General features: G+C 39.5%; 4 protein-coding genes across 9 annotated transcripts; all 4 read left to right on the top strand.

The window, feature by feature from the left end:
- Positions 1-992: 992 nt before the first annotated feature.
- LOC308309630 (annexin A1-like) lies at positions 993-5,207 on the top strand (the record flags this gene model as incomplete). The annotated part of the gene is made up of 11 exons (XM_080755540.1): positions 993-1,034; positions 1,122-1,212; positions 1,454-1,568; positions 1,855-1,949; positions 2,467-2,580; positions 2,801-2,891; positions 3,158-3,294; positions 3,488-3,581; positions 3,960-4,055; positions 4,324-4,382; positions 5,076-5,207. The coding sequence occupies exons 2-11, from the start codon at positions 1,135-1,137 to the stop codon at positions 5,205-5,207; spliced, it is 1,011 nt and encodes a 336-aa protein (XP_080611666.1). The 5' UTR covers positions 993-1,034; positions 1,122-1,134.
- A 1,410-nt stretch (positions 5,208-6,617) lies between these two features.
- Positions 6,618-12,767, top strand: LOC308309461 (annexin A1-like). 4 transcript variants are annotated; one of them, XM_080755325.1, is made up of 12 exons: positions 6,618-6,644; positions 7,559-7,638; positions 7,812-7,926; positions 8,260-8,354; positions 9,248-9,361; positions 9,646-9,736; positions 9,901-10,037; positions 10,308-10,401; positions 10,815-10,910; positions 11,191-11,249; positions 11,692-11,814; positions 12,687-12,767. In XM_080755325.1, exons 2-12 carry the CDS (start codon positions 7,564-7,566, stop codon positions 12,741-12,743), a joined length of 1,056 nt encoding a protein of 351 aa, XP_080611451.1. In that variant the 5' UTR covers positions 6,618-6,644; positions 7,559-7,563; the 3' UTR covers positions 12,744-12,767. The 4 variants fall into 4 exon arrangements, 3 of the variants coding, with proteins under 3 accessions (XP_080611451.1, XP_080611450.1, XP_080611452.1); XM_080755324.1 differs by having other exon boundaries at positions 6,635-6,703; XR_013963404.1 differs by lacking the exon at positions 12,687-12,767 and adding an exon at positions 11,366-11,429 and having other exon boundaries at positions 6,636-6,703.
- A 1,278-nt stretch (positions 12,768-14,045) lies between these two features.
- Positions 14,046-20,070, top strand: LOC308309460 (annexin A1-like). 2 transcript variants are annotated; one of them, XM_080755323.1, is made up of 12 exons: positions 14,046-14,314; positions 14,543-14,645; positions 14,851-14,938; positions 15,257-15,351; positions 16,367-16,480; positions 16,769-16,859; positions 17,045-17,181; positions 17,979-18,072; positions 18,496-18,591; positions 18,892-18,950; positions 19,258-19,380; positions 19,883-20,070. In XM_080755323.1, exons 2-12 carry the CDS (start codon positions 14,553-14,555, stop codon positions 19,937-19,939), a joined length of 1,047 nt encoding a protein of 348 aa, XP_080611449.1. In that variant the 5' UTR covers positions 14,046-14,314; positions 14,543-14,552; the 3' UTR covers positions 19,940-20,070. The 2 variants fall into 2 exon arrangements, with proteins under 2 accessions (XP_080611449.1, XP_080611448.1); XM_080755322.1 differs by having other exon boundaries at positions 14,094-14,314; positions 14,543-14,627; positions 14,824-14,938.
- Positions 20,071-21,219: 1,149 nt separating this feature from the next.
- On the top strand, positions 21,220-25,842 carry LOC308309463 (annexin A1-like). 2 transcript variants are annotated; one of them, XM_080755331.1, is made up of 12 exons: positions 21,220-21,303; positions 21,419-21,505; positions 22,319-22,433; positions 22,755-22,849; positions 22,941-23,054; positions 23,440-23,530; positions 23,792-23,928; positions 24,023-24,116; positions 24,424-24,519; positions 24,836-24,894; positions 25,320-25,442; positions 25,620-25,842. In XM_080755331.1, exons 2-12 carry the CDS (start codon positions 21,434-21,436, stop codon positions 25,674-25,676), a joined length of 1,053 nt encoding a protein of 350 aa, XP_080611457.1. In that variant the 5' UTR covers positions 21,220-21,303; positions 21,419-21,433; the 3' UTR covers positions 25,677-25,842. The 2 variants fall into 2 exon arrangements, with proteins under 2 accessions (XP_080611457.1, XP_080611456.1); XM_080755330.1 differs by having other exon boundaries at positions 21,244-21,303; positions 21,402-21,505.
- Positions 25,843-25,865: the final 23 nt, after the last annotated feature.

The following is a 25,865-nucleotide window of genomic DNA, read 5'->3' on the forward strand; positions in this document are numbered from 1 at the left end:
TTGGTCTCATACAATGTTGTGCCAGGGACACTCATAATAGATGATTTATCAACATTTGTCAAAAATGTAAAACTAAATTGCCTATCTATGAGCATGCAATGGGTTCTGTTTTTAGTAGTGTGGTGTTGCACCACTTGCATGTTTTCCTTACATGTGTATATCTGAAGACATTTTCAACACAAGGACTCAAAGGGTTTTAAATGTTTATTTATTTTCACTGTGAAGAAGATAAATTATTGCTCACATCACCTGACACTCCTCTTCAGTACTTTCCAACCCTGTTGATTGGAAGAGGCCAAGCACTGTAGAGGAGGAGGGGTGTTTGTTTATGTTGGTATCATGTTTTGTCTTCATTATAAAAATCTGTGAATGAATTAGGAAACACATAACATTGTTGAACTTGTAACTTACTTCATTATGTACTTTTGTGTAAGATAACCTTTGTGTAAGTAAACTTGAGTTTACAGAGTTACCAATTAGGATTATGTGATGGTTTGCCTCACCTGCTTAAAAGGCAAGCTACAGGTGAGGGCAGGCTCACTTAAGCACCAACTGCCATAAAACTCCACAAAGAATAAGAAGAGGTTGGTTCAGGTTGAGACGGCGAGATAGCTGTCTCCTTTTGAATTCTGTGCTTGATGGTCTGTCTGGTGTTTTAAACATGTGTCTCTGGGGGAAAAATGTTGATTGTCAGCTTCTGGCATGTAGGCTAATGACCTCATTGCAGACCACAGAGGAAGGGCCACACTTTAAGTTATTTGTAATAGTAGACTATAGGGTCACTAGGCTACAAGTATAAAGTTGTTTGATTTGTATATGAAGCAAGTGTAAATTTGAAAAGTATAAACTTAGTATTGTCACAAGTTGAGACAGCATAGCTGGGATGAGATCTCAGTGTTTAGTAATTTTTTATTTTATTTTTTTGCCAAACAGGTCTCCAGTTACCAGCTGCCCAACCTGTAAGTGAAGCAGACCTCTTAAATAGTACGCTACTGACACCTGTTAAAGAGGGCAATCTTGTGAATTCCGAACAGGTGAGTTTTATATTCAGTATTTAATAGTTTTGCTTTTATTTTGGTGTTTTTTTTTTAAATCACAGTTTGGGCCCTTGCATATTTCAGCTGTGTAGCAAAGATGACTGACTTCAAGAAATTCTTCCTACATATCCATGACCTGGTCCATGACAGTGACCCTGAGGATGATGTGGACTCAGTGAGTCCCAGTGACTGTTTTATCCACTTTTGGGTAATATAGGCTATCATTTTCAGAATGTATCAAATGGCAAAATTAATAGCTGACAACGCATTGAGATGCAGTGTGTTGTGAGTCGTGACTCAATCATATGACAAACTAGTATAAAATAGGGCTCCAGTGGTTAAAATCATGAACTGCAGTACAATAGACAAAACGGCTTGCTTTATGTTAAAGTGTATTTCTGATTGAATGCATTCAGTGCTGCAAGGGTAAGCCAAAGAAGCCTTTCTATGGAACCATCTCTCCGTATGCCGTATGCCTCTTCTCTGCCAGCAGTGATGCCTCAGACCTGCAGAAAGCCATCGAAGCCAAAGGTAAGAAGAACATGGTGATTCACTGCATATGATATGCATACACCTCTACACATCGCAAAATGACTCTATATCCACAAGACTGGGTATTGCCGGGTGCTACCCTAGGTATTCAACAATTACTATGTTTATTTATTGGTCTTTACTGGACAACAAACTTCTTGACTCAAACTGCTCCTCACTATTTTGACTTTGTAAATCTTCTTGGGATTGGATTCATACATCTCTGTACTTTTACTTGAGAGTTGTATTTTAGTATCGTGTAGCCTATAACATATTTACTTCACAGGAGTAGATGAGGATGCGATCATTTCCCTTCTGGTGAAGAGAAGCAATGAACAAAGGCAGAGGATCAAAGCAGTCTATAAGGAATCCACTGAGAAGGTGAGTCCGGGGCATCAAAACCCCCACACCAAAAATGGAAAAGACTGGGAAATTCAACCTACTTTTTATAAACATACTACAGTGTGTGTGTATAGTAGTTGAATCATAAACGGAACAAATAATTCCGTTTGACAGATCTCTGATGGCCCTTAGTTATCTAATTTGAGGAGATTGCCTTTAAACAAAAGCATGAAATATAACAATCTGTTTTTGAGAAGCCATCATGCTGCACGTTAATGAATGTTCCATACATGTACAGGAATTAAATTAATTGAACATGCCAGATTAACAAGAAGCTAATTTTCACCTGTAGTCTCCCATATAAATGATCACAACTGCCGCCTACAAATGAAGAAATAAAATGCCATACCTACTATAAGTTTAATACTAACCAATATATAATATCAAAATCCTGACTCATCGAAGATTTAAAATGACAAACTACATAAATTATGCTTGCATACCTTCACTGCTTTGATTACTTTATTAGTCAGAAATGCTATTGTCTCTGTTTCAGGCTCTGGCTGATGACCTGAAGTCAGTCCTAAGGTCAGACCTTGAGGATGTTGTTCTGGCTCTGCTCATGACACCGACTCATTTTGATGCCCACTGTCTCAGAAAAGCCACAAAGGTAGCCTACATTTTGTGTAATTTAAAGATTGTTATCTCAAGTTCAATATTTACACTCTACGATAGCCATGGATAGTGTCTTTTTAAGAACCAAGCGGTTAAAAGAGTTTTGTAAATGGTTTCTTGTGCGCCCTGAATGAGGAACTTGGGTTACAGAAATCGGCACCATACCAAATTCAATCACTATTGGCACTTAACACTGATAATTTTCTATCCAACAGGGACTGGGTACACATGAAGGTGTCTTGGTAGAAATTCTTGCATCCAGGTCAAACCATGAGATTCATGAAATCAAGAGGGTCTTTCAAGAAGGTATGCTAAACATTGTAATATTTGATGCTCTCAAATGCCTACCATAGGCCTACTACCAAAAAAACAGTTATCGTTCCTACATTGTACAGTAAAATGGTTATGGCACTAGCCCCTCCTATGCCCAGCTTTGTGTACACCCCTACCCCATTGCGACTATTTGATTGGCTGAGGGCTTAAAAAGTGAGGACGCCAACAGTGATTGGCCGGAATGTGATATGTAAGAGTGCCCCCTTTAAGTGAAGGTATGATTCCAACCTCTCCATCAGAGTACCAGGAGGAGTTGGAGGACATCATTAAAGGTGACACCAGTGGGGACTTCTTGTTGGCCTTGCAGGCTCTGCTGAAAGCCAACAAAGATGAGGACAGTAAAGTGGACATGGACCTCGCCGAAATGGATGCAAAGGTACTGTACTAGTAGCACTGTGGTTAACCTCTCTGGTTCTCAAGCCTTTAATTTCCTCCATAACTAACTACATTTACAGATAGACCTGTAAGCTTTTGAATCCTGAGTGTCGCTGGACGGACGGTTTCTGTTGCAATTAATTGGTTTAGTTTGAAAATATTTTAATAACTGCTAATGTAACTGTTTATCACAGGCTCTGTTCGAGGCAGGTGAGAACGTAAAAGGAATTGATATCAACGCCTTCATTGACATCCTCGCAAGTCGAAGTGGTCCTCAGCTCTCTAAAAGTAAGATTCCTTTATCACTTTAACCCTGGGTTCCCTATTTTGGGCATGTCGTTTTCTCCACTTTTACCCTTTGGGAATGTCGTCATTGGTGAAAATTGTCCTGAAGTTTCCAACATTGAAAAGAATTTTGAAATGAATGACACAAGCTAGCCTATATTCATGGTCTGGTGCGAAGGTATTGTGCGTGGTCTGTTGAATGTTAACGCGCAAACTGAGAGCTGTTCATAGCTTCTTACAGCTTGTTATAAATAAAGTCACTTTGGTTTTTTTCTGTATTCAGTGAGTTTCATGACCACTGAACTTTAAATCAGTTTCATCACCCTCTATTTTCCTGTTGCATAAAACAAGTACAGTTGTTCTTATTGTTTGACCTCATAGCGTTCCAGAAATACGTCGGCCTCAGTGAGATCACCTTATCCGAAGCCATGGAAAAAGAGCTAAGAGGAGACATTGAAGACTGTCTCATTGCCATTGGTGAGGAGTGTTCTTCCCCAAATTATTCTTATCAGAATCCTATTAATTACTGGGTTCAAGGGATTTTGACTATGGTCAGTTTGATTTTAGCAAAGAATTTATTTAAGACTCATCTCTTTGTTTTATTAAATTATCTTTACAACTCAAAGCCTAACATGCTGTGTAGCGCTTTGATTTGTACTGGGATCAGCTGTGGACTTTATGTGCTCTTACTCTGTGATCCGTCGGGCTGCCCTGGTGTCCCCTAAACTGTTTCTTTGCTGTACAGTGAAGAGTGCCTGCAATAAGCCTGGTTTCTTTGCGGAGAAGCTCCAACTGGCTATGAAGGTATGCCGTCAGTCTTTGTGTGGGCTGTTTTCTGTTTATTAATTGTTTTTTTAGTGTAGAATATTGTTACTCCAATTTAGTCGTTATGCCAATTTATTCCTCCCCACACACTTCTAGTCACTAGTCACCTCAGTGAGTCAGTAGGATGGTGGATCCTACTGACTCGCCTGCCAATGAGGAGCCCCCACCAGGAGGACTTGGAGCCTTCATCATACTCCTCCTGCTGACAGTTGCCTTCCTGCAGGAATGCATGCAGTGACAAATGTCCCCCTCCCTGTGCCGCTGCAATATGCATTGCAAAGGCAGATAAAGGCTGGCTATGCATGCAGGGCTAACTTAAAGCAGCATTTTTCAATATGTTCCACTGGGATTTCTTAGGACTTTTGATATTTGGTTACTATAACATATTTATGACACAAACTGTTGAAAGAGTTTCTGTTGCGATTTCTTCGGAAATTTCGCAGAATGCCTGTACTGTCATGTTTAACCTCAAACTGTTTCCACTTTCACTCACCATGTAGTGATTATACCATTTGTAGTGTCCAAATGTAGACTACATACATGTATAGTGATAATTATACCCTATATGGACTAATCAAACAATCCATGTGTATCTCAAAGTGGTACACTCTTTGGAGGTGAACAAACCCTGAGGATTTTGCTGTTTAGTTTACCGTGGCTGTCTATTCACAGGGACGTGGCACATGTGATGAGACTCTTATCAGGGTGGTGGTGAGCCGCTCTGAGGTGGACTTGAAGAAAGTCATGGATGAGTACAAGACCCTGTATGGAAGAACTCTACAGGAGGACATATTGGTAATGTGAAACTATTACATGTATGCATGTCACTCTGTCTGTATTTTCAAGATTTCCCCTGATCCTGCTCATTCTATGAGCTGTCATGGTTAAGCAATAGAATTGTTGCTGTACGTGTTTCTACATTCTCGGGTTTTGTGAAATTACCCTTGTATCACTGATTGTGATTACGTATTTCTCTTGGTTTGACAGGCGGATACTAAGGGACATTACGAAACAATCCTGCTGGAAATATGCGGACCTGTTTAAAATGTTTCATTAACTTTGTCTTTTTCACGTTAATACAAGCTGTGAGGTGCTGCTTAAATATCTGTTGGTGTTGCTCGAATATTGGGAACTGTTTTTCTAATGTCTTACAGATTGGATGTAATAATAAAGCTGCTCTAAACACTTGCCAAGTTTTCTCTGTTGACAAAGCTATTCTAAATGACTTCTTTACGGATTTTAAAATGGGAGCAAATTGTCATCCTTATCACAAGCTATATTGTGTATTTAGCAATTGCATAATTCTCATCCTAGCACCCAAACTATATTGTGTATTTCTCAGTGGATATTTGGGGTGCTGCCCGTGCTGCAAGGTTATTATCGTTAACTAAAACTAACGGGGGGGGGGGGGGCATTTTTGTTAAATGACCAAAAAACAAACTAGAAAAGAAGATGACTGAAACTTTAGCGTGTTAACAAAAGTGAAACAAGCGTAATCTGTAACTGCATATTCTTTAAATGCTATCTTAAGTTTGTTACAAATATACTTAACTCTGGCCCTTTTCAATCCTGCACCTAACGTATTTGCCAGGTGCAGGATTGAAAAGTGCAGAGAACTAAACTCAAACAAAGTTAAACTAGATCTGCCATAAAAACTAAAGCATTGGATAACACCATGGGGGAGAGCAACATGCTGTTGCTAAGACACCAAATACAAGAGGATCCCTCGAGTATTTGTATCAAATTGGTTTTATTTACAGTTTATTCATTCTCTAATGTTTAACTTTTAATTAAATGCATTTTTGTGTGATCATTTAGTTTACTATTTTGAGTCTTTGATCCAGCTTTGTTACTAAATAGATTTCAAACTGTCATTCAGTGTCACTCACTATTCATGTTACTGTATTTACAGTAATGCTATATACTGCAACACAACTGACTTATTTGTAAACGATGCAAGTAGAAGGCATCGTTTTATATGAAGCAAGTGAACTTTCTAATGCATGAAAGCATTGAGGAAAAAGCACAAGATGAAAGCAGTGTTTAGTAAACTAAAATCTTTGCCCAACTGGTCTTTAGACTTTATAAGTTGCCCAACCTGTAAGTGAACCAGGAATCTCACTGATGGAATGCTGGGATGACGGAATACAAAGGGGTTGGCCTTGAATACATTGAAAACAACCGTAGAAACTCAAACCTCTGGTTGGAGAAAGGTGCAGGTGTCGATTCAAGTCAAGGTATGTAACATATAGTAGGCTACTGAGACCCATGAAAGGGCAATGTGAATTCCAAACTGGTGAGTTTTATATTTGAATAGTTTCTCCATTATTTTGGGGGGAAGTTAATTGTTTAAATAGCTGTAATATTTATTTTTAATCTTCAGTGTGTCACACTGTAACAGAGTGGTCCTCTGTTACTTATGTTGCACAGCATATTGGCACTTTTAACTTGCACAGTTGTATTTTGCAGTCATTTTATTGTTGAATACCGTTTCCCGTTTAGCTGAGATGGCCACTCAGCCAACGAGTTCCACCTGGGGAAATGCTTGGTGATTAACAAACATGAGGGGCAAGTGCAATGTGGGTTATAGATTCAATATGTTTGGGAAGTGGAGTTCTATTGTTGAGGTTTGATTGAATGCCTGACAATTGCCTGTGATGTGTTTCAGTAAGGATTGGGCTGGACCATGTCAGGATAGCGGGGGGTTAAGATGTGCTGTTGTGATTGATTATTTATGTTGTAGTGTGAAGGACTTATAACTTGTGTAGTTCACAGAAACTTGTAACATTTGTATGGTTTAAGGTTAGTTATTTATATGTATTTATTGTATGCTTATGTATGTATTTATGGTATATGTTCTCTCTATTTGAAGACACCCTGTAAATGTGTTAGTCCATTCTCATTATCTCCAGCTGGGTATAAAAGGCTGCCATTTTGCCAGTGAACTGAATTCTGTGCTGGGAGTAGATAGTAGAGCTTCTTGTATTTATGCCGGTTTGTAATGCTCATTTGGTGAATAAACATATCATTGGTTAACCTTTACCAATGCCTCTGTACTGTTTCTCCAGCCACTAACACAGCCATTCCTACACACGTGTCTTTAAATCACAGTTTGGGTCCTTATTCAGCTGTTTTCAATTCATATTACAGCCAAGCAAAGATGACTTTCTTCAAGAAATTCTTCCAAAATGTTATCCATGACAGAGACACTGATAAGGACTGTGATGTAGACTCGGTGAGTACGATTTGTGAACTTGTAGATCAGCAGTTCTTTGCAGCATGAAGCCTTATGACAACAAAAAATGAGGCTCCATGCACAGTGGTTAAAATCAAACTACAGAACAAAAAAACGGAATGGCTGGAGCAAAAAGCATTGTTAAAGTGTATTCTGTTTGAATATATTCACAGAAACAGTGCAAGGGTAAGCCAAAGAAGACAAAGTTTTATGGAACCGTTTCTCCGAATCCTCACTTCTCCGCCAGCAGTGATGCCTCAGACCTGCAGAAAGCCATCGAAGCCAAAGGTAAGAAGAACATGGTGATGCACTACTGCACAGTGCACATGATAGGCCAACCCTACACTTCTATTCATTTTAAAATGACTCAATATCCGTAAGACTGGGTATTGCCGGGTGCTGTAGCCATCTCTACTATTATGTTTATTGAGGAAAATGAGTCAAATGACAACATAAAAACTACAAGTCTATACAGCAAGTCAAACTGCTCCTCACTAATCTAGTCTTTTAGTGTCTAGTAGTAGCCAGCCATACCATACCCATTTGAGAAGTTGGTTAATGTCTACTAGTACTAGTAGCCATACTACGTGTAGCCTACCCAACATATTTTTCCATTCACAGGAGTAGATAAGGATGTGATAATTTCCATTCTGGTGAAGAGAAGCAATGACCAAAGGCAGAGGATCAAATCAGTCTATGAGAATTCCACTGGGAAGGTGAGTCATGGTCATCACCAGAGCAATAGAGTAAGGCCTAACTCACACCTTTACAACAGTATGCTTGTTGTATGAGAGTCACATATGGTTTGACACATTTGTATTGTATGAGGGGGTGGGGGGTGGGGGGCAGTCGAAACACAGCCGAAAGTCCACACCTTTTGTATACATCTAGAATGCATCAATGTTGTATGCTAGATCGAAAGGTGTGAGTCGGGCCTCAGACTTACGTAAACTCTGTTCACTTCATGGGGCCAGTCCAATGGTGGCTCTTCTACATAGACTTCAATTGAATGGGGACAACTGGAAGTTTACGGAATGCATTGGAGTCCATGGGCTCGCGCGAGTACATGAACCACATGACCGTGCTGTTTTCTGCCCTCTCAATATCACAACTCTTCTATTAGATGGCTCTGGTCATCACATAGTAATTGAACAAAATAACACGATTGTTGGGGGTTGTCCGATTGAATTATAGCTTTATATAGGGTCTTATAAATGGAAAATGCTGTTGGAAATTCAGTCTACTTTTTATAAACCTACTACTAGGTTTTCAGTTGAAAATCATAAAGAAAAATCGTTTCAGATTTAGGTTTTGGACAGAACTCTTAATTGAGGAGATGTCTGTCTGCCTACTCTTCTTATAAACAACAATCAAAACGAAATATAACAGTCAATATAACAATCTGTTGCATTGTTAAAAATCTGTTATTTAGTTAACGTTAATACAAGAATACTATAAGAATACCTACAATAGAATATCTCAATCCTATCTGACAGACTGACATACATGTATCTAAGATTTTAAATGATAAACAACGTATAAATGATGCTTGCATACCTTCACTGAGTGCTTACTTTATTCGTCATAAATGCTCTTGTTTCTGTTTCAGGCTCTGGCTGATGACCTGAAGTCAGTCCTTAGGTCAGACTTTGAGGATGTTGTTCTGGCACTGCTCATGAGTCCTACTCATTTTGATGCCCACTGTCTCAGAAAAGCCACAAAGGTAGCCCACATTTTGTGTCTTAATATTTCATATCCACTTCAAAGAAACTGTTATCTCAAGTTCGATATTTAATCTCTACATTAGCCGCGGATATAGTCTGTGTTATGTCTTAACATTTTATGAACCAAGCGGTTAAATGGAGTTTTGTAAATGGTTTCTTATCAAATGTTTGAGCAGAATTATTAGTGCATGCTGAATGAGGAACTTTGGTTACAGAAATCAGCAACCTATGTTTAGAATGCATTTGAATGTATTTGTCTTAACATAATTGTTCTATGCAACAGGGACTGGGCACAAATGAAGATGTCTTGGTAGAAATTCTTGCATCAAGGACAAACCATGAGATTCATGAGATCAAGAGGGTTTTTAAAGAAGGTACAGACGAGATAATATGCTAAACATTGTAATATTTGATGCTCCCAATTTCCCAATTCACCCCCTTCATTATCGTTCCTACAGTATATTGCACAGTGAAATGGTTATATTTTTAAGTGAAGGTATGATTCCAACCTATGAAGCGTTCTCTCTCTCTCCATCAGAGTACCAGGAGGAGTTGGAGGACGTCATTAAAGGTGACACCAGTGGAGACTTCTTGTTGGCCCTGCAGGCTCTGCTGAAAGCCAACAAAGCTGAGGACAGTGAAGTGGACTTGGACCTCGCCAAAAGGGATGCAAAGGTACTGTACTAGTAGTAGCACTGTGGTTAACCTCTAAGGTCATATTTCTAATGAACACGGTACTGTAATGGAGTGGTTCTCAAACCTTTTAATTTCAATGACCCCCATATAACTACATTTACAGACCTGTAAGGGTCGCTTAGAACTCTGAGCGTCGCTGGACCCCACTTTGAGAACTGTATAGTGTGACGGTTTGTGTTGCAATTAATTTGTTTTGGTTTCAAAGTATTTTAATAACTAATGCTCTAATAACATGCTCATACATGTTAGGTTCTGTTCGATGCTGGTGAGAACCGCAAAGGAACTGACATCAACTCCTTCATTGACATCCTCACGAGTCGAAGTGGTCCTCAGCTCTCTAAAAGTAAGATTCCTTTATCACTTTAACCCTGGGTTCCCTATTTTGGGCATGTCGTCACTCGTCATTGGTGAAAATTGTCCTGAAGTTTCCAACTATTCAAAATAAATTTGAAATGAACTTTCATACAACAAGCTGTAGCCTATATTTTTCATGGTCTGGCTCAAAGGTATGGTAAAAATGGACCATGGCAGCATGGCTGCGACCACACTGTTGGTATAAAGCCTGAGAGGTCCAGCTCTCGGTGCAAAACGAGAGCTGGTCACAGTTTATTACAGATTACAAGCTTGTAGCTGAAAACATATTGTTTTTGTATTCATTGAGTTTCATGACCACTGTACTTGAAATCAGTCTCAACAACCTCTCTTCTCCTGTTGCATAAATAAACAAGTATTTGCTCTTAATGTTTGACCTCATAGCGTTCCAGAAATACATTGGCTTCAGTGAGGTCACCTTATCCAAAGCCTTGGAAAAGGAGCTGAGAGGAGACATTGAAGACTGTCTCATTGACATTGGTGAGGAGGATTCATCCTAAAATTATTCCAATCAGAATCATATTAATTACTAAGTAAAGTACAAGGGATTTTAAATATAGTCAGTGAAGATATTTATTATCTCTGCTTCTGGGCAGACTGAATTAAAGACAGTCTGTAAATAGTTTTACAACTCAAAGCCTAACATGCTGTGTAGTGTTTTGGTTCGATTTGAACTGCATTATTTATGTCACTGTGCTATGTGCTCTTACTCTGTGAACCATCGGGCTGCCCTCCTAAACTGTGTTTCTTTGCTGTACAGTGAAGTGTGCCTGGAGTAAGCCTGGTTTCTTTGCGGAGAAGCTCCATCTGTCTATGAAGGTATGATGTCTGTATTTCTCCATCTTCGTGTGGAGTGTAATGGCATTTATTTTTTATTTTTTTGCGTAGACAATAATTTTCCACTTCTTCACACACAATTTTTGACTCGCCCATAGACATAAAAAGGTAGACTCCTCTTCCGGCGGATGCTCTCAAGTGAGGGCAGCTTCCGTAAGGAAGGTACGTGAGTCACGTGACTGGATGTCGCCATGACACTCATGCCCATATAACTATATGGGCGCACTGGGATGTCATGTTCAACCTCACACATGGTTTCCACGTGTATGTACTATGTAGTCATTATATATAATTTGTAGAGGTGTCAGACTCCAAATGTATAGTTACATGTATAGTGATAATTACATCTAATCACACAATGTATCTCAAAGTGGTACAGTACTCTTTGTGAGGATTTTGTGAGGATTTGGCTGTCTGTTCATAGGGCCTTCGCACATGTGATGAGACTCTTATCAGGGTGGTGGTGAGCCGCTCTGAGGTGGACTTGAAGAAAGTCATGGATGAGTACAAGACCATGTATGGAAGAACTCTACAGGAGGACATATTGGTAATATATCAGTCTGTGTATTTTCAAGATTAATTACAATTAGGGGTGCACGATTATGAAATTATGACCGATATCCGATCTCCGATTATTTGCAGGGTCATATCTGCCGATACCGATTCTGACTGATTCCGATATTATACAGAGGACCACAATGGAAACAAGCCTAGGCCCTAGGCTAGGGGCAATTGGCCCGAAGCCTGATAATAAAGTATTCAATCAATCAATGGCCTATTCTCATAACTAAATGACTACTGAATGAGAGGAGTACACAAATTCAATTTAGATTTATATTTTCATTGCTGGTGAAAACTGGTATTTTGAGACCGTTCCGATACCGGCATTTTTAGGGCAGATATAGTCTAGGAAAATTGGCCTCAGATCCTGTGCAGCAGGGGCGTGGCCCAGTGCGTTGCGTTTCAAATTAAATGCAAATCAAAAGACAGGGGCGGGTTCCACATGGAGTGGGTGCTACATCTAAATAAGACGGAACGGAAACAATTGCTCCTTGAGCGGTGGTGGCCTACTACAATTCAATTTGGAATTGGATTCCCTTCTGACTATTTTCATGGTATGCACAGTGCTTCAGACCGGAAAGGGGAGTGTCCGCTCAGATTCTGAGCGCAACGTACTTCCCTCACAGGGATACGTTCCTTTTTTCCCCAGAAGTTCCTTTTTTCTCGCCCGCCTAGTGGCGAAAAATAAAACTTCTGGGAACTCAGATTAGGGCAGATATGGCTTATTCCGATTATGCTACCGATTAATCGTGCATCCCTAATTACAATCTGTCATTCTATGGCTGTCATGGAATTATTGTAATTGTTGTTTCTCTGGTTTTGTGAAGTTACCTTTGTTATATTCTCTTGGTTTGACAGGCGGATACTAAGGGACATTATGAAACGATCCTGCTGGAATTGTGTGGACCTGTTTAAAATTTAAAACAGTTTTAAAAAGTTGTAATGTAATGTAATAATAAAGCTGCTCTAAACACATTTCAAGTTTCCTAGTTTGACAAAAAATATTCCAAATGACTACTCTTTACAGATTTTATAATGGGAGCAAATTGTGGTCAGTTTAAGTCCAAATTTTATTCTGACCCCTCCACGAAAAGGTCTAGTTGTCCTGACCTCTTATCCATCATTTATACATTATGGATAATTAGTGTGAACTTAAACTGTTATTCGTCTATCTATAGTACTCATTATTATCGCAATTCTATATTGTGTATTTAGCAATTGCATAATTCTCATCCTAGTTCCCAGGTTGAACCAACTGTAGCACAATAATATTTTCTGACTGGGCCTGCAGTATAGGCTACAATGTTATTTAAAAGAACATGGTACAAATTAATTGACTTGGCAACAATTAAGTGTTACACACTGGAATAATTGTGTCAACGGGGCTTGAGACCCGCGCCCCCACATGTTTCTCAGTGGAGATTGGGATGCTGCTGGAATTAATTCACAAGGTGATACAAAGCAGGGGTCAACATCATGGGGAGAGCAACATGCTTTAAAGAAATGTATGAAAAATGTATGCAAATGACCTAAGAAGTATTAAGAATGAACTAATTTGCCTACAAGTACCAAGCCAAACATTGGAGACCCCCCACCCCAATCCCAACACCTTCCTTCCTTTTTTACTTTCATCATAAATTGGGTTAACTACACAGTTGGTTCATTCTCTAATATGTTTGAGTTGGCTGTCCAGCTTTGTTGGTAGTATTTGTTTTGGTTTCAAAATATTTTTTATAACTAATGCAATATCACTATTCATGTGTGTGATGCATATGAACAATACATGCATATCAGTGGTTCCCAAACTTTTCCCAAAAGAGATTAGACATTTTCACACACTAGTGAAAATAGCAGATCTACAAAAGCAGATCACTGTCCCTTTTTGCTTGCTTGTATATCATCTATTTTCACTACTTATTTATTTATTCATGTAATATTTGGAAATATATTTTTAAATGTAGGAGAAGAAAAGGGGATTTTTACTTGAGTCTTGACCCATAACAATTTGTCTGTGACCCACAAATGGGTCCCGACCCACTGTTTGGGAAACAGTGCTATATATATATTACTCTAACACAACTTGAACTGACAAAAGCGTTTATAAAAGGTTATTTGTAAATGGTACAAGTAGAAAGCATTGTTTATTGTGTATCATTGTGTATGAAGCAAGTGAATCACTGAGCGAAAAGCCTACAGTATACTTTAGGCCTATACACAATAAGATGTCAGTGTTTACTAAACTACAATTTAGTCAAACAGGTCTACAGCTACAAGTCACTCAACCTGTATGTGAAGCAGGAATCTCACTGTGATGGAATGCTGGGATGACAGAATACAAAGGGGCTGGCCTTGAATACATTGAAAACAACCGTAGAAACTCAAACCTCTGGTTGGAGAAAGGTGCAGGTGTCTATTCAAGTCAAGGTGTGTAACATAGTAGGCTACTGAGACCCATGAAAGGGGGCAATCTTGTGAATTCCAAACTGGTGAGTTTTAGATTTGAATAGTTTCTCCATTATTTTGGGGGGAAGTTAATTGTTTCAATAGCTGTAATATTTATTTTTAAGTGTGAGTGTAAGTGTGTGTGTGTGTGTGTGTGTGTGTGTCTGTGTGTGTGTGTGCGCGTGTGCGTGTGCGTGTGTGTGTGTCACACATGTAGTGTCTTTAAATCACAGTTTGGGTCCTTATTAAGCTGTTTTCAATTCATATTACAGCCAAGCAAAGATGACTTTCTTCAAGAAATTCTTCCAAAATGTGATCCATGACAGAGACCCTGATAAGGACTGTGATGTAGACTCGGTGAGTACGAGTTCACCAGTGACAGCACAATTTGTAAACTTGTAGATCAGCAGTTTTTTGCAGCATGACGCCTTATGACAACAAAAAATGAGGCTCCATGCACAGTGGTTAAAATCAAACTACAGTACAAAAAAACAGAATGACTGGAGCAAAAAGCTTTGTGTTAAAGTGTATTTCTGATTGAACATATTCACAGAAACAGTGCAAGGGTAAGCCAAAGAAGCCAAAGTTTTATGGAACCGTTTCTCCGAATCCTCACTTCTCCGCCAGCAGTGATGCCTCAGACCTGCAGAAAGCCATCGAAGCCAAAGGTAAGAAGAACATGGTGATGCACTACTGCACAGTGCACATGATAGACCAACCCTACACTTCTACATTCATTTTAAAATGACTCAATATCCGTAAGACTGGGTATTGCCGTGTGCTGTAGCCATCTCTACTATTATGTTTATTGAGGAAAATGACAACATAAAAACTACAAGAAGTCTATACAGCAAGTCAAACTGCTCCTCACTAATCTAGTCTTTTAGTGTCTAGTAGTAGCCAGCCATACCCACTTGAGAAGTTGGTTAATGTCTACTGGTAGCCATACTACGTGTAGCCTACCCAACATATTTTTCCATTCACAGGAGTAGATGAGGATGTGATAATTTCCATTCTGGTGAAGAGAAGCAATGACCAAAGGCAGAGGATCAAATCAGTCTATGAGGAATCCACTGGGAAGGTGAGTCATGGTCATCACCAGAGCAATAGAGTAAGGCCTTACTCACACCTTTACAACAGACTGATGTATGCTTGTTGTATGAGATGTATAGCTGATGCAAGCTCGCAATTAATTTCCAATGGGAGTCACATGGTTTGACACAACATTTGTGTTGTATGAGGGGTTGGGGGGCAGTTGAAACACAGCCGAAAGCCGTACAACACAAATGTTGTGTCAAACCATGTGACTTCCTTTGGAAATGCATTGGGTCAAGATGTATCACACCCTTTGTATACATCTAGAATGCATCAATGCCTAAGACAGACTTACGTAAACTCTGTTCACTTCATGGGGCCAGTCCAATGGTGGCTCTTCTACATAGACTTCTATTGAATGGGGACAACTGGAAGTTTACGGAATGCATTGGAGTCTATGGGCTCGCGCGAGTACATGAACCACATGACTGTGCTGTTTTCCGCCCCCTCAATATCGCAACTCTTCTATTAGATATGGCTCTGGTCATCACATAGTAATTGAACAAAATAACACGATTGTTGGGGGTTGTCCGATTGAATTATAGCTTTATAGGGTCTTATAAATGGAAAAGGCTGTTGGAAATTCAGTCTACTTTTTATAAACCTACTACTAGGTTTTCAGTTGAAAATCATAAAGAAAAATCGTTTCAGATTTAGGTTTTGGACAGAACTCTTATTTGAGGAGATGTCTGTCTGCCTACTCTTCTTATAAACAACAATCAAAACGAAATATAACAGTCAATATAACAATCTGTTGCATTGTTAAAAATCTGTTATTTAGTTATAGTACGACATTTGTACGACATTTGTATTGCATGTTAATGAACGTTAATACAAGAATACTATAAGAATACCTACAATATAATATCTAAATCCTATCTGACAGACTGACATACATGTATCTATTTTAAATGATAAACGACGTATAAATGATGCTTGCATACCTTCACTGAGTGCTTTGATTACTTTATTCGTCATAAATGCTCTTGTTTGGGTTTCAGGCTCTGGCTGATGACCTGAAGTCAGTCCTTAGGTCAGACCTTGAGGATGTTGTTCTGGCACTGCTCATGAGTCCTACTCATTTTGATGCCCACTGTCTCAGAAAAGCCACAAAGGTAGCCCACATTTTGTGTCTTAATATTTCATATCCACTTCAAAGAAACTGTCAAGTTCGATATTTACTCTCTACAATAGCCGCGGATATAGTCTGTGTCTTAACATTTTAAGAACCAAGCGGTTAAATTGAGTTTTGTAAATGGTTTCTTATCAAATGTTTGAGCAGAATTATTAGTGCATGCTGAATGAGGAACTTTGGTTACAGAAATCAGCAACATCTTTTGAACCAATGTTTAGATTGCATTTGAATGTATTTGTCTTAACACTGATAATTGTCTATGCAACAGGGACTGGGCACAAATGAAGATGTCTTGGTAGAAATTCTTGCATCAAGGACAAACCATGAGATTCATGAGATCAAGAGGGTTTTTAAAGAAGGTACAGACGAGATAATATGCTGAACATTGTAATATTTGATGCTCCCAATTTCCCAATTTATCCCATACTACGAAAAACGTCACCTTCATTATCGTTCCTACAGTATATTGCACAGTGAAATGGTTATATTTTAAGTGAAGGTATGATTCCAACCTATGAAGCGTTCTCTCTCTCTCCATCATCAGAGTACCAGGAGGAGTTGGAGGACGTCATTAAAGCAGACACCAGTGGAGACTTCACGTTGGCCCTGCAGGCTCTGCTGAAAGCCATCAAAGATGAGGACAGTGAAGTGGACTTGGACCTCGCCAAAAGGGATGCAAAGGTACTGTACTAGTAGTAGCACTGTGGTTAACCTCTAAGGTCATATTTCTAATGAACACGGTACTGTAATGGAGTGGTTCTCAAACCTTTTAATTTCAATGACCCCCATATAACTACATTTACAGACCTGTAAGGGTCGCTTAGAACTCTGAGCGTCGCTGGACCCCACTTTGAGAACTGTATAGTGTGACTGTTTGTGTTGCAATTAATTTGTTTTGGTTTCAAAGTATTTTTTTAATATATTTTTTATCCCACGATTTTGTAACCCATTTTTCACCCCTGTGTCAATCATCTAATGTGATCCTGGGCTCTACACACCCTCCACCAACCTGGGGAGAGCAACAGACTTAACTCATGCTTCCTTCATGCTTGAGTGTCCAAGTTGCTCCTTTACACCTGACAGGGGGGAGTTTCCCTGGTTGGACGTATAGCACGTGGAAGGAACACGTTATTCCAACCAGTTCCTTTCCCCTCCATCAGGCGCCCCGGCTGGCCAGGGGGAGGCAGTTTAGAGACCAGGATTACTGCATGTTTTTGGGAGGGTATCTATCCTAGGGGACACGGGGAGAACATACTCCACACAGAAAGGCCCTTTCGCCAACCCCACCTTCGGGTATGGGCACTGATGACGCGGAGGAGGAAACACGCCACCAGCACCCACAGCGCCCCGAGCGCGAATCGAACCCAGGACCTTCTAGCTGTGAGGCGACAGCACTACCAACTGTGCCACCGTGCCCCGCGTTTCAAAGTATTTTAATAACTAATGCTCCAATAACATGCTCATACATGTTATCACAGGTTCTGTTCGATGCTGGTGAGAACACCAAAGGAACTGACATCAACTCCTTAATTGACATCCTCACGAGTCGAAGTGGTCCTCAGCTCTCTAAAAGTAAGATTCCTTTATCGCTTTAACCCTGGGTTCCCTATTTTGGGCATGTCGTCACTCGTCATTGGTGAAATTTGTCCTGAAGTTTCCAACTATTCAAAATAAATTTGAAATGAACTTTCATACAACAAGCTGTAGCCTATATTTTTCATGGTCTGGCTCAAAGGTATGGTAAAAATGGACCATGGCAGCATGGCTGCGACCACACTGTTGGTATAAAGCCTGAGAGGTCTATCCAAAATGTCCAGCTCTCGGTGCAAAACGAGAGCTGGTCACAGTTTATTACAGATTACAAGCTTGTAGCTGAAAACATGTTTTTGTATTCATTGAGTTTCATGACCACTGTACTTGGAATCAGTCTCAACACCCTCTCTTCTCCTGTTGCATAAATAAACAAGTATTTGCTCTTAATGTTTGACCTCATAGCGTTCCAGAAATACGTCGGCCTCAGTGAGGTCACGTTATCCAAAGCCTTGGAAAAGGAGCTGAGAGGAGACATTGAAGACTGTCTCATTGACATTGGTGAGGAGGATTCATCCTAAATTATTCCAATCAGAATCATATTAATTACTAAGTACAAGGGATTTTAAATAGTCAGTGAAGATATGTATTATCTCTGCTTCTGGGCAGACTGAATTAAAGACAGTCTGTAAATAGTTTTACAACTCAAAGCCTAACATGCTGTGTAGTGTTTTGGTTCGATTTGAACTGCATGGGGTTAGCTGTGGAAATGGCTAACCTTTATTTATGTCACTGTGCTATGTGCTCTTACTCTGTGAACCATCGGGCTGCCCTCCTAAACGTTTTTTCTTTGCTGTACAGTGAAGTGTGCCTGGAGTAAGCCTGGTTTCTTTGCGGAGAAGCTACAACTGGCTATGAAGGTATGATGTCTGTATTTCTCCATCTAACCATGTCCATATAACTATATGGGCGCACTGGGACTTTTACCACTGTGCCACCCGAGCGCATGATATTGGAGTTGATACTGTCATGTTCAACCTCACACATGGTTTCCATGTGTATGTACTATGTAGTCATTATATATCATTTGTAGAGGTGTCGGACTCCAAATGTATAGTTACATGACGTGATAATTAATTACATCTAATCACACAATGCATCTCAAAGTGGTACACTCTTTGGAGTGAGGATTTTGCTGTATAGTTTACCATGGCTGTCTATTCACAGGGACATGGCACATGTGATGAGACTCTTATCAGGGTGGTGGTGAGCCGCTCTGAGGTGGACTTGAAGAAAGTCATGGATGAGTACAAGACCATGTATGGCAGAACTCTACAGGAGGACATATTGGTAATATATCAGTCTGTGTATTTTCAAGATTAATTACAATTAGGGGTGCACGATTATGAAATTATGACTGATATCCGATCTCCGATTATTTGCAGGGTCATATCTGCCGATACCGATTCTGACCGATTCCGATATTATACAGAGGACCACAATGGAAACAAGCCTAGGCCCTAGGCTAGGGGCTTGGCCCGAAGCCTGATAATAAATTATTCAATCAATCAATAGCCTATTCTCATAACTGAATGAGAGGAGTACACAAATTCAATTTAGATTTATATTTTCATTGCTGGTGAAAACCGATTAAATAATTGTATTTTGAGACCGTTCCGATACCGGCATTTTTAGGGCCGATATGGCTTATTCCGATCATGCTACCGATTAATCGTGCATCCCTAATTACAATCTGTCATTCTATGGCTGTCATGGTTAAGCAATGTAATTGTTGTTTCTACATTCTCTTCTTTTGTGAAGTTACCTTTGTTATATTCTCTTGGTTTGACAGGCGGATACTAAGGGACATTATGAAACGATCCTGCTGGAATTGTGTGGACCTGTTTAAAATGTTTCATTCTTTTTCACAAGCTGTGAGGTGCTGCTGAAATATCTGTTGGTGTTCCTCAAATATTAGGAATCGTGTTCTTAATAATGTCTTACAGATTGGATGTAATAATAAAGCTGCTCTAAACACTTTCCAAGTTTCCTCGTTTGACAAAAACTATTCCAAAAGACTACTCTTTACAGATTTTATGATGGGAGCATATTGTGGTCAGTTTAAGTCCAGATTTTATTCTGACCCCTACACGAAAAGGCCTAGTTGTCCTGACCCCTTATCCATCATTTATACATTATGGATAATTAGTGTGGACTTAAACTGTTATTCGTACTCTATAGTACTCATTATCGCAATTCTATATTGTGTATTTAGCAATTTCATAATTCTCATCCTAGTTCCCACTATGAGCTGAGTTGAACCAACTGTAGCACAATAATATTTTCTGACTGGGCCTGCAGTAGGCTACAATGTTATTTAAAAGAACATGGTACAAATTAATTGACTTGGCAACAATTTAGTGTTACACACTGGAATAATTGTGTCAACGGGGCTTGAGACCCGCGCCGGCACATGGTTCTCAACTTCTCAGTGGATATTGCGGTGCTGCTGGATTTTTTTTTTTTTCTCATTCAATTTTTATTTGTTTTTTTAACAAAACATAAAGCACAGTCATTATACAGTGTATAAAATTGAACTCAAAACATTCTCTCACATGCATACTCGTGTGCGCGCACGTACGTACACACACACACACACACACACACACACACACACACACACACACACACACACACACACACACAGAAACCCCTCCCTCCCCCTCCCTATGCAAATTATCTAAGAAGTATTAAGAATGAACTAATTTGCCTACAACAAGTACCAAAGCCAAACATTGCAGACCCACACCCCAATCCCAACACCTTCCTTCCTTTTCATCATTGGGTTAACTACATTACACAGTTCTAATATTTTTGAGTTGGCTGTCCAGCTTTGTTGGTACTAACTTGTTTTGGGTTCAAAATATTTTTTATAACTAATGCAATATCACTATTCATGTATGTGATGCATATAAACAATACATGCATATCAGTGGTTCCCAAACTTTTCAGGTCGAGACCAAAAAGATGTCAGTGTTTACTAAACTACAATTTAGCCAAACAGGTCTTCTGTTACAAGTCACTCAACCTGTATGTGAAGCAGGAATCTCACCTTTATGGAATGCTGGCGTTGTGAGAATGCGAAGGGGTTGGCCAGCCATGAATACGTCTGAAAACAACCTCTGGTTGGAGAAAGGGTGGAGTCTCTGCAAGGTGTGTTAAATTGTAGGCTACTGACACCAGATTTCATAAAATTGCTCTTTCACAGAACAGGTGAGTTATATTTTTATATTTGTGAATGAATAGTTCTTGTTGTGTTCAGATTCAGAAGTGTGTTGACACGTAAATCACAATTTGGGGTCTTTATTCAGCTGTTTTCAATTCATAGCAAAGCAAAGCAAAGATGTCTTTCTTCAAGAAATTCTTCCAAAACGTTATCCATGACAGGGACCCTGATGAGGACGATGTGGACTCGGTGAGTACCAGTTCACCGCAGTGACGGGCTGGCACAATTTGTCCAGTTTTGGTGGGGGTTTAATTTTTCTTCTTGTGTGTTTATAATATTTATTTATTTATTTATTTCGCTGGTGTCGTTTTGAGCTAAAATTGAACATGGTCACTATCCAGCAGCAGTAATATTCAGTGTCAATCAGGCCTCAAGTTTCACCATTTTAGTGGCAAGACCACTTGGCCTTCTTTGGTGTTGTCAATTCTTTGAGGGCACACTGCCAAATAAAATAATGATATAATAACAGTAACACATAATACAACAATGTATTGGTAATTAGTTACTGATTATAATTTATATAAGGCCAAACTCAGGGGACATGCAGCAGCCATGGCCGTCATGGCCTCCGTGAACTTACAGTGCCCATGCAGGTCGAGTTACCATTGTGGATCTTATAGTGGAGTCAGTTTACGTAACAGGGTGGTTACCATGTATTTGAATCGGACGGTGGCCTATGGCCTTTTTGGACCACCTCTTCTCTGTCTCACCTAGCCTGTCTGTAATCCCATTTTGGGTATATTATAGGCACACATTTCCTGAAACGTTCAAAGATTTTCGAAATACATCGAAAATGGTGAATCACAGCAGATCTACAAGGTCACACAACACATTGCGGTGTAATGCGCTGTGAGCTTGTACAGTAGATGAGCTGTGTCTATATACACTATAGGGATCCAGTATAGTTAAAATCATAATAATCTACAATACAGTACAGAAAACTAAACAGCTTGAGCAAAAAGCTTTGTGTTAACGAATATTTCTGACTGAATGTATTCACAGTGTAAGGGCAAGGGTAAGCCGAAGCCGAAGCCTTTTCATGGAACCGTTCCTCCTTATCCTCACTTCTCCGCCAGCAGTGATGCCTCAGCCCTGCAGAAAGCCATCGAAGCCAAAGGTAAGAGGAACATAGTAATGCACTGCACATGATAGGCATACATTTCTACCCTAATCGCAAAAGGACTTAATATCTGCAAGATCGGGTATTGCCGGGTGGTATATCTATCGAACATCTCAACAATTAATATGTTGTTTATTTGTGCTTATTCTATGAAAAAGAAACGTCAAGCTGCTGCTCACTATTTTGACTTTGAAAATGTTCTTGGGATTGGATTTTCCCCACTTGAGAAAGTTGGAAAAAATACTATTGTCTTTTAGTTTTTAGTAGCCGTAGTACGAGTAGCCTACAACATCACTCAACATATTTTCCCATTCACAGGAGTAGATGAGGATGTGATCGTTTCCGTTCTGGTGAAGAGAAGCAATGAACAAAGGCAGAGGATCAAAGCAGTCTATGAGGAATCCACTGGGGAGGTGAGTCAGGGTGCACTGTCATATGACAACGTCTAAATTATGCGTGAATACCGTCAGTGTGTCACTGAGTTCTCTCTTGTCTCTGTTTCAGGCTCTGGCTGATGCACTGAAGTCAGTCCTAAGGTCAGATCTTGAGGATATTGTTCTGGCTCTGCTCATGACACCTGCTCAATTTGATGCCCACACTCTCAGAGAAGCCACAAAGGTACATTTTGTGAAATCGTATCCACTTCACTGAAATCGTTACCTCAAGTTCAATATGCACTCTAGAAGCCACACGGATACATTCTGTATCTTATCATTTCAAGAACCAAGCAGTTAATTACAGCTTTGTAAATAGTTTCTTATCAAATGTTTGAGCGAAATCACCATCTATTTGAACCATGCAGCGTTTAGAATGCATGTGAATATATTTTTAGATTTTTTTACCATTTTAATTCTTATTGTTTCTTTAATTCTTAGTTCTGTCTCACAACTGGCATTTTGTTGTTTATGTATAGCCTATTCGTTTTCAAGAATTGTTCAGTACAAATGCCATATTATTACATTTGTATTTTTCTTTTTAACATTGATAATTGTCTATCCAACAGGGACTGGGCACACATGAAGATGTCTTGGTAGAAATTCTTGCATCAAGGCCAAACCATGAGATCCGTGAGATCAAGAGGGTTTTTAAAGAAGGTACAGTCTACACAGTATATTATATAGTATGCTAAACATCCCCAATTTACCACTACAATACATTTTCGGCATTTAACTGATGCTCCAATCCTCTGTGACTTTACCGACTTCAATGCATCGCGAGTATGAATTAAGGATTTACCTTGGATAATCTTAAAAATCACCTTTGTTCCTACAGTGTATTGCACAGTAAAATAGGTCTATTTTTAAGTGAAGATATGATTCCAAATTATGAAGCGTTCTCTCTCTCTCCATCATCAGAGTACCAGGAGGAGTTGGAGGACGTCATTAAAGCAGACACCAGTGGAGACTTCACGTTGGCCCTGCAGGCTCTGCTGAAAGCCAACAAAGATGAGGACAGTGAAGTGGACTTGGACCTCGCCAAAAGGGATGCAAAGGTACTGTACTAGTAGTAGCACTGTGGTTAACCTCTAAGGTCATATTTCTAATGAACACGGACCGTAATTGAATTAGTAATGACTTTTATGGCAGGCTTTGTTCGAGGCTGGTGAGAACGCCAAAGGAACTGACATCTATGCCTTCATTGACATCCTCACAAGTCGAAATGGTCCTCAGCTCTCTAAAAGTAAGGTTCCTTTATCAACTTTAATCCTGGCATGTGCCATTATTTGCAAAATTGTCAAATTTCCAGTTTCCAACATTTTGAAAATAATGTTACAATGTCACAATGCAACACATTTTGTGAGCTTATAGGCCATGTTTTTCTTTCTTTTTTACATAATACGTAATAACCAAAAAATGAAATCCATGATTTTGTGCAATATGTTTAAAATAAACTACCTCTAGGCCTCTAGGCACCCCCATTAATAATTAATAATAATAATCTCATTTGTAAATTTGCTCTAAATATATGTTTCTATTGACCGATATAGCGTTCCAGAAATACGCTGGCCTCAGCGACGTCACCTTACCCAAAGCCTTGGACATGGAGCTGAGAGGAGACATTGAAGACTGTCTCATTGACATTGGTGAGGAAGATTCTTCCTAAAATGATTCCAATGGGAAGAAGTACATTTTCATATAGCCAGTGGGGATATAATATCCCTTCTTTCTGGGCGGAATGAATTAAAGACACTAATTTCCTTTTGGGAATTGAACTGTCTCCGTCTGTGTTTTACAACTCAAACCCTGACATGCTATTGCTGTGTAGAATTTTGGTTTGATTTGAACTCCATGGGGTCAGCTGTGGAAATGACTATAGACTTATTTATGTCACTGTGCTATCTTCTCTTACTCTGTGATCCATCGGGCTGCCCCCCTAAACTGTGTTTCTTTGCTGTACAGTGAAGTGTGCCTGGAGTAAGCCTGCTTTCTTTGCGGAGAAGCTCCATCTGTCTATGAAGGTATGATGACTGTCTGTCTCCCTCTTTGTGTGTAATTGAGTTAATGCTCTCTGTCTTGTTCAACGAACCTCACAGATGGTTTCCGCTTTGACTCCCTACTCACTATAATACACTATTAGTGACTTCTTTGTAGTGATTATACCATTTTGTAGTGGTGTCAAAATCTATATATTGTGTAGTGATCAGGATTATGCCCTATTATGGTCTCATATCACACATCGCTTTATTAGGGGGGGGGGGGGGGGGGTTATTCTTATTGGAATAACTGGCACAGAATCTTCTAAAATTGCTTCTGTGGCCTAATATGTATAAAAATTGGTGGCCTGTTGGGGTCCTTTTGGTTCCATGTTTGTCTACTCTTGGCCTACTCTTCTGAGTTAAATGAACACTGAATTGTGTAGTTGACCGTGGCTGTCTATTCACAGGGACATGGCACATGTGATGAGACTCTTATCAGGGTGGTGGTGAGCCGCTCTGAGGTGGACTTGAAGAAAGTCATGGATGAGTACAAGACCATGTATGGAAGAACTCTACAGGAGGACATATTGGTAATGTGAAACTCCACTATTTTACATGTCACTCTGTCTGTATTTTCAAGATTAACCCTCCTGCTCATTCTATATGGCTGTCATGGTTAAGCAATAGAGTTGTTGCTGTGTTGCTACATTCTGTGTTTTTACCTATGTTGTATTCTCACTAATTACGTGTTTCTCTTGGTTTGACAGGCGGATACTAAGGGACATTATGAAAAGATCCTGCTGGGATTGTGTGGACCTGTTTAACACATGTGTCATTAAGATTGTGTCGCTTGTACATTGATAAAAGCTGTTAGGTGCTGCTGAAATATTATCTCGTGATAGATTCTAGATATAGAATATTCTGAATAATATTCTTATTATTAATATTGTCTTATACAGATTGGATGTTATAATAAAGCTGTTCTAACCACTTGCCAAGTTTCCTCATTTGAC

This window comes from Protomyctophum bolini (assembly GCF_963924005.1).
Source record: "Protomyctophum bolini genome assembly, chromosome: 22".
Taxonomy (NCBI): domain Eukaryota; kingdom Metazoa; phylum Chordata; class Actinopteri; order Myctophiformes; family Myctophidae; genus Protomyctophum; species Protomyctophum bolini.